At 36.5% G+C, this 13,011-nt stretch overlaps 1 protein-coding gene across 1 annotated transcript; it reads left to right on the top strand.

The window, feature by feature from the left end:
* Positions 1 to 3,100: 3,100 nt before the first annotated feature.
* On the top strand, positions 3,101 to 7,426 carry LOC113302963 (transcription factor BIM2-like). The gene is made up of 7 exons (XM_026551940.1): positions 3,101 to 3,389; positions 3,627 to 3,717; positions 4,181 to 4,250; positions 4,397 to 4,492; positions 5,025 to 5,488; positions 6,287 to 6,410; positions 7,083 to 7,426. The coding sequence occupies exons 1-7, from the start codon at positions 3,299 to 3,301 to the stop codon at positions 7,194 to 7,196; spliced, it is 1,050 nt and encodes a 349-aa protein (XP_026407725.1). The 5' UTR covers positions 3,101 to 3,298; the 3' UTR covers positions 7,197 to 7,426.
* The last annotated feature ends 5,585 nt before the right edge of the window (positions 7,427 to 13,011 follow it).

The following is a 13,011-nucleotide window of genomic DNA, read 5'->3' as shown; positions in this document are numbered from 1 at the left end:
TTTAGGAATAAGGAACAAGAATGTTTTGTTTAAATTGCTATGAAGCTGTTTGTTTTTGAAATAATCTTGTATTACTGTCATCAATTATGGACCTACAATCTCTCAGTTATATTTTAAAAAGCTAACGGGGAATCCATCCGGACCCGGAGCTTTATTAGGTTTAAGTTTTTTTTACCACATCCCAAATTTTTCTGGGATATGGGATATCAGTTAAAACAATATTTTCTTTCATGGAAATGCAAGGTTGAATATGAGTAAGGATCTCCCGCTCAGTATTCGAACTTGAATCCGAAAACAAATCAGAGAACTAAGAGGTTGAATTAAACTTCCTATATTTCAATTCTAGAGGTGACTACCTTATCATTTTTGTCCTGAATATAATCTAGTTCTTATAGGCCTTATAGGTTTGGCAGATAGGTTTTCAATGTTTTTTTATCAGATTTTTAAACTTTTTGCGAGGTTTTCCAAATACATTTTTCTTCCAAGTAGTAAGGTTTTCGCCTAAAACTGTGATGTTATCTAGAATATCTAAAATTGGAATATCAGTGTTTATTTTCCAAGATTTTTTGATGAACTCAAGGTAGGAAGGCTCCTTGAGCTAAGTATCATAAAATTTGAAAATTGGATTTAAATGTAGATGCACAGATTTTAAAGATGGAAAAATAGGCCTACGACCAGAGCCTATTGCTACTAGATTTTCAAAAGAAGCTTCACGTAATTCTAAGTTCCATTTGCCAAGGCTCTGTCAATCCTTTACCTGATGTTATCATTTCCTTCTCACTTTTTGCTCCAAGTAAGATGTTACTTTTAGAGCATAAGTCTTCTAAACCAGTTCTTGAATTAAGTTCATAACTGACTCAATTTTTTTTCTATCAAAAGGAAAACCACCTTCTTTGTCATCGCTGTTTAAGATAATGTTCAAGTCTCCTTTACTAGCCAGAGCACTCTGTTTAGATTAATTCTTTGCGCGGTGTCTTCTAGATAACCCATAATTTCTAGTTTTTGTTTATTTTTAGGTGATCCGCGAAAACATGTTAATCACCACTCTTTAGAATGGAAATTGTTTTAAACAATTACGTTGATCATGTTAAGGTTCCATTGAACCACTTCAAAGTCAAAACCTATTCACCCAAGCAATTGCTAGCCTCCAGCTATTCCTTTCGGGTCTACGATGTGGGTATTTGGGAAGTAATTGAGAATGTTTCTCATTAAGCCCCCTTTTGACTTAGTTTCAGAAAGAAACAAAACATTTGGTGTTTCTATACCTATAAGAGTGTTTACATGTTGTTGATTTTTTGTTTCTGACCATACCCTTGTGTGTTTCATGCCATAATTTTCATGATCAAACTATAGATAAAAAAGAAAAGGTAAAGCAACATAAGAATTTATAAGTTCCTGAGTCTATTTAAACCTCAGCTTATCGTGCCAGACTAGAGATCAAGCAAAAGGATTATCTCCTAAATAAGCAAAGCCAATTCCAGGATATTTTTCTAAAGTAAGAAACACAGAGAAAAGAAGCCAACATAGTACAATTGGAACCAAAAGTGAAGATTTGCAATTGGACGAAGAGAAGAATATGAGAAGTTTAGACAGAATGTATGGAGAAAAGAAGCCAACATACCTGGATTTTCTCCTTGCCTTTTTCTGCATCTCAGACTAGTGAAAGTTTAATCTTTTCATTTATAGAGAGTGTTTCCTTGAGTATTGATAATGAGTCCACAATAAAAGACATGTATTGATTAAAATTAGTAAGTTTTAAATCTTCCTGAGATGCAGATAAAAACAAATCGTCTACTACTGAAAGGAAATATTCATTAGATGCTATAGAAGAACGAGGAGAATCAAAAAAAACAAAGGCATCATGTAAGAAATGCAAAAAGCCGGCTTAGGAGATTCAATTAGATCAGAAGAGTCAGAAAAGGTAATGCAAAAAGTCGGCTTCACAAAATTACTGTGAATTGAGATATCATCATCCGGTGTAAAGAACTATTCGATTGATTCCTCTATCTGAATGATTTCATTATCAAGAGGTATGAAGTCTTCTTGCTGAGTTGGAAAAGATAAAATCTGAGTTACCACATCTTGCAGAAGGCCCAAGTTTCTTGTCTTGAAATCATAATAAAAAATATCTTGGTAAGGAAAGAAATGTGAAAAAATAGGGTGAGAAGGAGAATCACAAGCCCTCTGTCTCTTACCCAAAATTGATCGCACGATATCTGATAAATCTAAATCCTCCCCCACATCTTTTGCATCGTAAGCAAAGTAACCCACTAATGGATAATGATTGAGTGAAAAGGTCTTGATCTTGTAGGACCGAGTCCGAGGAATGATAAGTTAAAGAAGAGTCAATTGCCGCATCTGAGACTGTTTCTCCATCTATTTGTTCTTTAATGAGAACTTTGAAATCTGATGCCAAACTTTGAGATTCTTCTTCTGAATCAGAACCTGGACCATTGTCATAAATACATTACATAGGAAGGTTATGTTTAATAGTGCATGATCTTCAATATGGCCTAGACGGTTGCATTTGTTACAAACACTAAGAGGCAGGTCCATATAAATGAAAAAAACTAAGGATTCAGGGTGATGACCAACTTTGACTCTAGCAAAAGTGCTCAAAGGTTTCTCAATATTAATATATATCCTAGCAAAAACATCTTGACCAGGCACTGGAATAACATTAACAAGACAGATCCTTGTTACAAAGCTCAATTGAGTTCCAATTTGAGCTATAATATAGTCATTTTAATGGAAATGATGCAAGTTCAAAAAATTTACCCAAATTATAATTGTTTTTAAATTATTTCGTTCAATTTTTATTCTCGTGGAAATTCACGTTTGATTCTGAGTATTAAAATATAATGTCGTTGTGAAAAGTCAAATATGACTCAGAAGAGTCCACAATATGACTGGCTAGTCTGTCTGCCGCTTGATTGTCATTCCGTGTGTGCTCTTCCATGAGCTTTTTTAAGGGATAGTGAGCTCATTAGGCTGCCCCTACGTCATCTCGCATGGGCTCACGTAATGTACCCTTAGGGCATCTGCTCTTTTTTTTCTTTTATATATATATATATATTATTTTTTCTTCCCCGGAGAAAGTCTGAAAACATTTTATCATCAGAGCGGCAATTAGTCTATTTTCTTTTCTTTTTTTTACCAATCACAACCACCTTCTAAACTAAATTAATTCCTCGCTCTCTCGAAATTTTGAATCTTGTACAATTTTATCATTCTCGTGCTTGATATTAGGGTTTGTCGGGATTTTGTGTAAAACTATCACTGAAGAGTCAGGGATTTAATGGAAGTCAAATCTAACAGGAGTCTTCATGAAGATGAAGAGGACGATGATGAAGAATTTGTCTCCAGGAAAGGAGTCTCTTCTCAAAAAGGTATTTTTTCCTGAGCGGAGGACTTTCTTTATTTCTCAAATTGTCTTTTTTAGTTGGTTCTTAGTTGCCCTAATCTGCCTGTTTTTGCAATTATGGCTGTAAAACCTGTGAATTGTTCCTGTTGTTGGTAGTAATTTTTTGTAGAATGGTGATAACCTTAGTTTTGGGATTGAACGACATTAATAATCGTTCCTTTTTTTTTCATTTTGCGTTTTATTTTTGTTGTAATGTTTAAAGGAGATGGGAAGAGCACTGACCTGAAAGCTAATACACCAAGATCGAAGCACTCTGCTACTGAACAGCGGAGGAGGAGCAAAATCAATGACAGGCAAGTTCGGAAATAATGCTTATCTGTAAAGACTAAAGAGTTTCTTAGGGCATTGTACATTTTATGAAGAAAATTTCAGTTTTACTTTCTTTATTAACAGTGTGGGACTTGCATCTATTGACATACTCATGTACCACTTCCTGTTAGGGTAATTAACTATTTGGAAGCCCTTGTATTTACTAGCACTCCTAATTCTTTTAGCTTCTCTGTTTTAGTTCATTATGACAACTGCCTTCTGGATTATTTGTATGATGACTCTGTTATAAAGAATACTCATTGAACGAGCCTATCTTTTTGGAACGTAGTTACTATCAATCAGTTTTCTTCTGTAGCACGTAAAAGAATGTCAATTTATTGTACTTTTTCTCGTGACAGTTAAGAAAGTATGAAATTTCCCTTGACCATATCTAGTTCCCAAATCATTTCATTTAGTTGCTTAACTATCACTACACAACTCATGCAGATTTCAGATCTTAAGAGATCTGATACCACAGAATGATCAGAAGAGGGATAAAGCATCATTCTTGTTGGAGGTACAGGAAATCTTTAGGTTATTCTGTTCTGGAGTTTTTTTGTATTTTATGTTGCGCGACTATGTATACCGTATATGCTGTATCATACTGCCTTTCCGTGTCATTGCAATCTCCAGAAATGATTGATTATACATGCCCATATGCAGGTTATCGAATATGTTAAGTTCTTGCAAGAAAAGGTGCAAAAATATGAGGGAACATATCAGGGGTGGAATCAAGAGCCCGTGAAGCTAAGACCATGGGTAAATCTTAATTATTTCCCAATGTTGCACTTCACTTGTTTGAATGTGTATTTTCATCTGCCTTGCTTGTGAAATCTATACCTGCTCGGACTTGGGGAGGTATATAGTGTTTGCACTAGTATATTTGCATGTGTGCGAGATCATCAGAACATGATTGTTAGTTTGTGGGTTTGTCAATCTTTATGTTCTGCTTGATCTTCACTGTTACTTCTCACTTGGTCTTGAATCGGGTTATTTGTTTTTACAATGTTTTAAAACTTCTTCTTCCTGTTTATCCAAGATGTTATTGATTTGATTCGTTATTTCTTACTTGAAGTGGGTGATTGGAAATGGAGTTGACAGATATTTTTCAGAAATCTAATGCCATATGGCCTCTTCTCTCTTGTGAGGCTTTTTGTCGACCATAACAAAGCCTATGCATTTACATCTGTAAATGATATATTATCACTCTTGATTGCCTGATACGGAACATGGACAAATGGATGCTTGATTTGGTATGATTTACTGACCATCTGGTCGTTGTTTGATTCAGAGGAACGCCCATCCACATTGTGATAGTATGATTGACCTTTCCCGAACTACAAGAAATGGCCCCGGTCCATCATTGATGTTTTCCGGCAAGTTTGATGATAATAGCATGGCTATTCCCCCCACCATGCTCGCAAACACACAAAATCCTGTAGAATCTGATCTTACCACCAGTACCGCCTATAAACCAGTGGATCACCACCCAGGGCTAGCAAACAAGGCTGTACAGTTACCGATGCCGGTGCAGACAAACATGCTGACTACTGTTGCGAGTGGTGGTGCACTTGCCCAACCTCAGCAGGGAGTTATCACCGATGTGGAAAATGTTGCATCGCAACGTCAGCCCCAGGTGTGGCAAAGTAGACCGCTTCCAGCTGAGTGTCCCATCATAACTGATATAGTGAATGAACAGGAGGAACTCGACATTGAGGGGGGAACAATCAACATTGCAGGTGTCTATTCTCAGGGGTGAGTATTCCTGTACCCTCTTTTTGGGTAGTCATGTTCAGTTCAGCATATCAGTCATTTCCTCCTCGAATGAAGCCCTCTTTTTAAGCATTTACATTCCAAATTTTGTTGGCATCAGATTGGCTTTGTTATTGCAGCTTCTCTGTCAAACGGACTGTTAAACTATAGACTAGCCTCAGCATGTTTGAAACAGTAATTTAGCACGTGTTACGAGACATTTAGATTGCTCATGTCATACACACATTTTGGTTGCTAACATTCATTTACATGAAAAATAGAGTCAGTAAGTTTAATCATGCAGCATATATGGCCAAAGTTTGCAGAACAGTATGAAGGGCAGTATAATATATGACATAAAAACCGCAACAAAAGGTAACTGTAACTAGCTTATTTAAGTTCAGGATGCAGCTTATTTAAGTTCGATTTTATTTCTTTTCTTGATAAAGTAACCGTAACTAGCTTTATTGGTTGCCATTTCATTACTTAGACTTAGGAATGAGATGATGAAAGAACTCGTTTTAATAATGTGATATGCCTTCTTTATGAATTTGTACTATTGCATTGTTGCATTTCCTCCTTTCGTCCTTGTTACATTGCAGCCATGTCCTTTCTTGGGCCATGCATGCTTGGACAAGTTCGACCTGTTCTTTAGTTCAGATTTCTCCTGGCACCAAGTTTAGCTCCCTCCTTGCACCAAGTTCAGCACTTATGTAGCTGCAATTTACTTTAAACCTTCCTCTTGACGATTTGTGGCAAAGCACACTCTTGCTGATAAAAGTGTGTTTCCTGTTTGAAAAGGTTGTTGAACAATTTGACACAAGCTTTACATAGTTCGGGGGTTGATCTGTCACAAGCCAGTATCTCTGTGCAAATTGATCTTGGGAAGCGAGCAATCAATAGGTTGAATGTCTCTAAAGCGAAGGTATGTCATAATCACGTCTTCTGTTTTCTCTGAAATTCTCTTGTACATTTCGAGTGAATTAGGATGAGTACCATCTAGTAGTCAAACTCGTTAGTAGCTCGGCAAAACTTGAGGCTTACCTACGATATCCAGTCTTCTTCTCTCATTCTTTGAGTCTAGGTAAAAAAATAATCACCTCGGGGAGAACTGAGCCAAGTACGAGTTTGTGGTAAGTCAATCTCTGGATATTCCATTTTGGGGCAAACTATTGTGAGCACCAATGTGGTTTTCGTGCTTACGTGGGCCCTTTTCATTACTTCTCTCTGAAATTAAACCACATCCTCTGGAATTTCACCTAGTTTGCAGAGCATTTCTCCTCCCATCTGAACTTCAAATATGTTGATCTTTGCTGTTTATTCTGTTTCTTGTACATAAGAGGGAATTATGGGTTTGTCAAACAGTAAGTAGACAGCCCCTTCCTCTGTGGTCAGTACAGACTGTTTTAGTAGTTGAACTTGTAGGTTGAGATTCTTAACTAACATAATAGGTTCAGATCATGCTTCTTAGCAGTTTCTTAAGGTACTCTGTAGAAGCCAAGTTTATGTGAATACCTTTTGATCTGGTTCGAAAAGACTTGACTGATGTTGCAAGGGTCAATTTGTTTAAAATTCTCCTTTTCCAATGCCTTTGTAGGATAACGAGGATCCCTCAGCCAATCGAGCAATGGGTAATTCTAGGGTTGGAAGCAGTGGTGAGGACTCGGATCAAGCCCAAAAGAGACTCAAGATAGAAAAACCACCTATATGATTTCCTGGTCCTGCATTTTTGTGATAATTTATTTGTTCTTTTTTGTCTTGTCGGTCTTTTCTCTGTTCTTATGTTGTGTGAGATATCAGTTAAGTAATGTTAATCTCCTCCAAAGACTGACCCTGGAGAAGTGTTTTGTTGTACATGCTCTTCTGCTTTACACATAAATCATCCTCTTCACCTGTGAAATAAATTCAATTTATTTGTAAGTTTTCGTATTTGGAGATAAAGATACTTCCATAGAGATATGGTGAAGCTGCTTCTTTTTGAAGCCTTCCATTCTTAGAATGTGAAGTCTTTCTCTTGGTATTGTCGATTTATAAGACAACATTATTTTGTTTACTTTTTTGAAGGTAACCTTTTTTGCTGTCTTTAGTTGGTCCCATTTTCATATATAAGCATCTAATTGGCAGTGCCACTGTGGGCTAAGGACAGCAATGGATGTGGAAATTTAACTTTTAAAAAACTGCTCTATCGAGAAGGCGCCTGCTACCTACAAGCAAGCCCAGGTGGCTAGGCAAAAATATAAAACAACAATCCCGATGCAAGAGGAAACAATCTTGTTAAAGGGGCGGCGGATTCCATTGGAGGGTCGGCAGTGAATAAGACAAAAAAAGATCATTACATGGTAATTCGAAATGCTTCTTATAAAAAAATTAAAAATGACTTTAACCTTTAGTGTTGATAATCAAATTTCATTTATAATAACTCTAAAACAAATCAAAATCAGATTTTTAGAGTTTAAAAAAAAAAGTTTAGAGGAGAAGAAAAGAAAAACTTTTGTGATATTTGTGATACCCTAGATTTTGATTCACTCAACCAAAATGAGTGATTCCAGTGACCAATTTGAGATGGGTGAATCTCTAAATTAGTTCCCATCAGCTTTTTGTCGCTCAAAATTATCTAAAGTACGTAAAAAAATAGAAACTTTTGAAATTTCAGAAGAACTTACGGTTGGAATTTAGCTCGTTACCAACCGTAACTCTCAGATACGGTTCCAAAAGTATCGAATACCAACCGTAACTAGTTCAATTTGGGGAAAACTTAATCGTAGTACCAGTTACGGTTGGTAGAATGACAACATATAGCAACCGTAAAAAATTACGGTTGGTAACTAATGAATCGGGATCAACCGTAACTAACCTACGGTTAGTAAGATAATTTGAGTTACAAGTCATAACTCAAATACGGTTGATAACAGTGATGCAATTACAAACCGTAAAAAAAATAATGAAACATCCAGGACAACTTACGGTTCGTAACTTAAGTAACGAGACCAACTGTAAGTAATTTACGGTTGCAAAAAAATTTCGTAGCTGAACATTTTATCTCAAAATCAAGAACTTACGGTTGGTATTTGAGTTAACTGAACCGTAACATCAACCAAATCTATAGTTACGGTTCCAATTGGAGTTACTACCAACCGTAACTCACATGCAACATAGAAATTTCAATTTCAGTTTTGATCCAAAAACCTAATTTTTGATACAAAACTAACTTAAATCAAACACAATAAACTAAACCCTAACTGGGTCTTTTCGAAATATAGTTCTCAATCAACGATTATCAATGTTTCAAATCGCTGATTAATCGAGGACGATAAAATTTCAATTATAATGGAGGAGGAGAAGAGAAGAGAAGATGAAAAAATCAAAAAAGTTTTTTGATTTTTCTGATTCCATTAGGTTAAAAATTGGAGAGGGTAATCTAGTCAATTTACACCCCCTATAGGACACCCTCTAAGGCCCTAACCAATAAGAGGGACATTGCTATCGCACTTGCAGCCCCTCTAATGGAACATGCCGCCCCTATAACAGGGTTGAGAGGAAAACCCACACCTCTTGGAGTCGTAAGGTTCCCTCAGTTGCGGGTCTAGATGGTCTAATGCGAAGGTTATTATAGCGCATAGTACGAACTAAAGTTAAACACGAATGTGAGATGGAGTGCAATATATATGAAACAAGCTCCCAAGTGTCTAGGTGATACCTGATTACATTTGGTTGATGATTTAAAACAGTTAAGCGAATAAAATGGTCATAGGACTAAGAGTCTGTGAACTTGATTGTTAAGCAGAGTACTTGGACGATTTCAAAAATCAAGATTCAAGAATAATCTAATTGGAATTCTGCCAAGTGATTAAACTTGTTATCTATCTTTCAAGATACGAATTCTACAAGAAACAAGTCTCGTGTTCGATTACAATTAAGCGGACGTATCTACTTAGATTGAATACGTACAAACCTGTGTAAATCCAATTATAAAGAAAAACAATACAATGTGGAAAAGGAAAAGCACAAGACACCAGAAATTTTGTTAACGAGGAAACCCCAATAGCAGAAAAACCTCGGAACCTCATCCAGATTGAACACCACATTGTATCAAGCCTCTAAAAATATTCACCCTCCAAGTTATAGTTGTGCTCCTTACGTCTCTTGAACCTCGCAAGGTTCTATGCACTTGATTCCCTTAGCTGGCGTCTTTTACAACTTAAGAGTTGCTTCAGCCGCAGTGAAGACTTTTGATACCAATCTGCCTCTAACAGATAAGTCTATTTGATTTCCGTTTAAATCAAAGATCAAGGTGTGGAAATCTTTTTGCAATAGACAAAGCTAGAAAATCTCGCAAGTCCGGAACTTACGACTCCCAAAGAGCAGCCTAGATTCGTAACCACCTCTCAAGAACAATATTCGAAATATCAACTAAGATCAGTTTTCAAATATCTATCTTGAGGAATCACAAAGTCTGAACGAAGAGAACTTTGCGATTACTATCTATCTTTCCTGAAAGAAATTACAAAAACCTCGATAACAAAAAAGCAATATCAAGATTCACGAACTATTAGGGTAAAGATAGTCGGACCTGCCTTCCCGAATCCCCAAAGCGAAGTATTTTAATTAGTCGTAGACCTAATTATATTTCTCAGAGGAAACCTAGGTCAATAGAGAACGACTCCAGAATCAACTAGGACACAAAGTGTCAAAGATTGATTTTTCCAGTTGAAAGAGCATCTCTATTTATAGCTTTCAAAGACCATGGGTTGCTTACAATTCAAGCTAAGATAACTTGAGAATCAAGCTAACACTTTAGGTCTTTAAAATACAATAAAAGAGTATACACATAGGTTTCATTACGGAACCATGTATAACGACTGCTCAGTTTGGGAAGTTAGCCAAAAAACTAAAATCTATTTGATGTTCATTTAGACACCTGAGAAATTTATCATGATACAAACACATAAGTGTTTAAGTGATCAGTGAAATCTTAGAAGTGTTTAAGAGAGTTCCAGCAATGCTAAATATATTAAATAATAAGTCTTTAAGCATCTATTAAACATTATCAGGACAATTGGTATAACGGTTCGTGAAACACATGGCTTGTTCACGAGTTAGAGTGCCACGGTTCGTGAACCGGGTTCGCCAACCCTACTAGACTACCGAACACAGTTGACCACAGTTCGTGAACTGGGTTCGCCAACTGCTAGCCTATTTATTCAACTTAAAATTCAGTTCACCACGTGATGAGTGCCAAATATTGCATATTTCTACACCTTTTTATTGGCAATTAGCTCATCTTTCGCGCTTTAAAGTCATATATTATCTCAAATTCTGTATTTTCATTTTTTTCAAGAATAAATTCTTGTACTAATTAATTTTGTGTTTTTAGGTAGTGAAATAAAGCTTGGATGAATTAAGGAGCCAAAAAGAGCAGAGAAGTAGAGACAATGAGAGAGAGACAACAAAGACTTCCGCTAGAAGGCAGTGAAGAATATTGTTTGCACCTCATCCGCAAGTGAATAATGTTGCTTTCACGTCTCAAAACTAGAAGTGGGATTGAGATATTAGCCTTGAAGAAGACTTGGGCCTAGAAGAAGACCTTCCAAGAGATAAAACCCAAGGTCCAAGACCCAAACCTGCCACCATGTATTGAACCGTTAGATTCGATACAGATGCTCAACATCCAAGGCACCTCCACAACTGTGCATCAACGTTTGATACTTCCACCTCACACCCGAGCGTCTTCTATCCTTCCCCTGTTCGAGCAGAGCTAAACACCACCTTCTCTTCGTACTTATTTTCCCCAGCTCTGCAGAAACCATCAGTTCTCTTCCTCCATCAATCACTTCCATTTCCGACCACAACCAACCTATCAGCCACCCTATACAATCAATCAACCTCCTAGCCTCTTTCTATCTCCATCATAGCTTCTGCCCCAGAACAGTAACCCTAGAAGCTAGGGTTGAGAAAGATAAGGCTAGGGTTATCTTCACGACTATAGAACATCACATCAAGGGCTTATAGAGTTGAAATTGCAGAAGGGGTTTGTCGGGAAAACGCGTTCTGAGTGAGTGATTGCTTTTTAATTATCAAATTCTAGTAATTGAAAAGAATTTGGTGTATAAATAGGAGCTATTGTTGTGTAACAAATCATCCGAATTGAGTTGGATCAATTGCTAGTTTTCATAATTGTGTTTTAATCATCTTTAATATGTTCTAATTTCATCTGCTAGGGTTTAGATGAAGCCCTAGCTTTCAATTATGTTATTCATGCTTTTTGTGTTATTCTTGAATGCTTAAACTGTTTTAGGATAGTTTTAATCTTAGTGCTTCAATACTTTGCTCTCACAGTGTATGTCAGGCATCCATTGTAGTTAGAATAAAACTGTGTTGATTGTGATGCAACTCATGCTTGATAGACTATTGTTAATCCCTTGACTAGTTGTGCTTAATTAGACAGTTAGTGCTCTGGATTGATACTTTAGTTGCGATTGAACTATCATTGGTGAAACACCTTAGGTAAGTGAAAGACTTGAATCTTTACCCTTATCTGCTACAAGGACAAGAGTAGTACAATTAGTTGAATACATAGTGTGAGTTAGTGGTGGATTCGACAATCCTAGTACCTTCATTCCCAGTGTTAACATCTTTGTTATTGCATCTTTAATTTTGTGTTACATAACCAACATTTAGCCGTATCAGCAAACAAAACCCCTATTTGTCACTTCTTATTGAATCAGTTTAGTAAGACTTTTGAATCGACTTTTCACCCACCTTGTCTCTGTGGGATCGACATGTATTTTCTATGTCTACAATAGATGCCGTGCACTTGCAGTTTGACATAGTCGTAGGCTTGTTTACAGACCTACTACCACGGTTCACCAACCGGGTTCGTGAACTGTGCCCAACTGAACTTGCGGTTTGCGAACTGGTTCGTCAACCTTCCCGTATTTCTGTAACTCAGATATCTATAGTTGGCGAACTGGTTCACAAACCTACCATGAGTAGAAATATCAGTAAGTTCATATTTCTCTTTTATAATGTTTGAAACATTCTCAAGTGATACAATCATTTCCATGGAGAATTTTCAATTGATCCAAAAATTAATTCGTAGAAATAATATTGTTAAGGACCGTTGAACATCTTATTTGCTAAATCATAATTCAATATTTTTCACAAGACAAGCTTGACTCGAAAATTCTTCTTTGTAATTCTACTAGAAGTCATACGACATAGTCTTAACAGATAGAATGAGGGTATAGTGAGTAAAATAGAATGGTTCAGTCTTCATATACCCGATACAGAATTTTTCCAAATGTCTTCGTCGATCTTCAGTCTTCAAGGGTAATCTCTGGTACTCAGCTACGATTCTAACCTAGTCCAAGACTTGACTTAGTAGACTAGAAATATATCTATATTTATATCTATATATATATATATATATAGTTTTAATCACCTAGCGTTGACAACAAGATTGAGATAGCAAAACTCGCAGGTTCAACCGAGAAATAATCTAACAGGTACATCTTTTGGAGCAGAGG

This window comes from Papaver somniferum, chromosome 8 (genome assembly GCF_003573695.1).
Source record: "Papaver somniferum cultivar HN1 chromosome 8, ASM357369v1, whole genome shotgun sequence".
NCBI lineage: Eukaryota > Viridiplantae > Streptophyta > Magnoliopsida > Ranunculales > Papaveraceae > Papaver > Papaver somniferum.
The sequence above is the reverse complement of the archived record's forward strand: the minus strand, read 5'-3'. Positions and strand labels throughout refer to the sequence as shown.

Coding starts and splice junctions, on each gene's coding strand:
- LOC113302963 (XM_026551940.1), top strand. CDS start 3,299: ATGGAAGTCAAATCTAACAGGAGTCTTCATGAAGATGAAGAGGACGAT. Junction 3,390..3,626: donor AGGAGTCTCTTCTCAAAAAG/GTATTTTTTCCT, acceptor TAATGTTTAAAG/GAGATGGGAAGAGCACTGAC. Junction 6,411..7,082: donor TGAATGTCTCTAAAGCGAAG/GTATGTCATAAT, acceptor ATGCCTTTGTAG/GATAACGAGGATCCCTCAGC.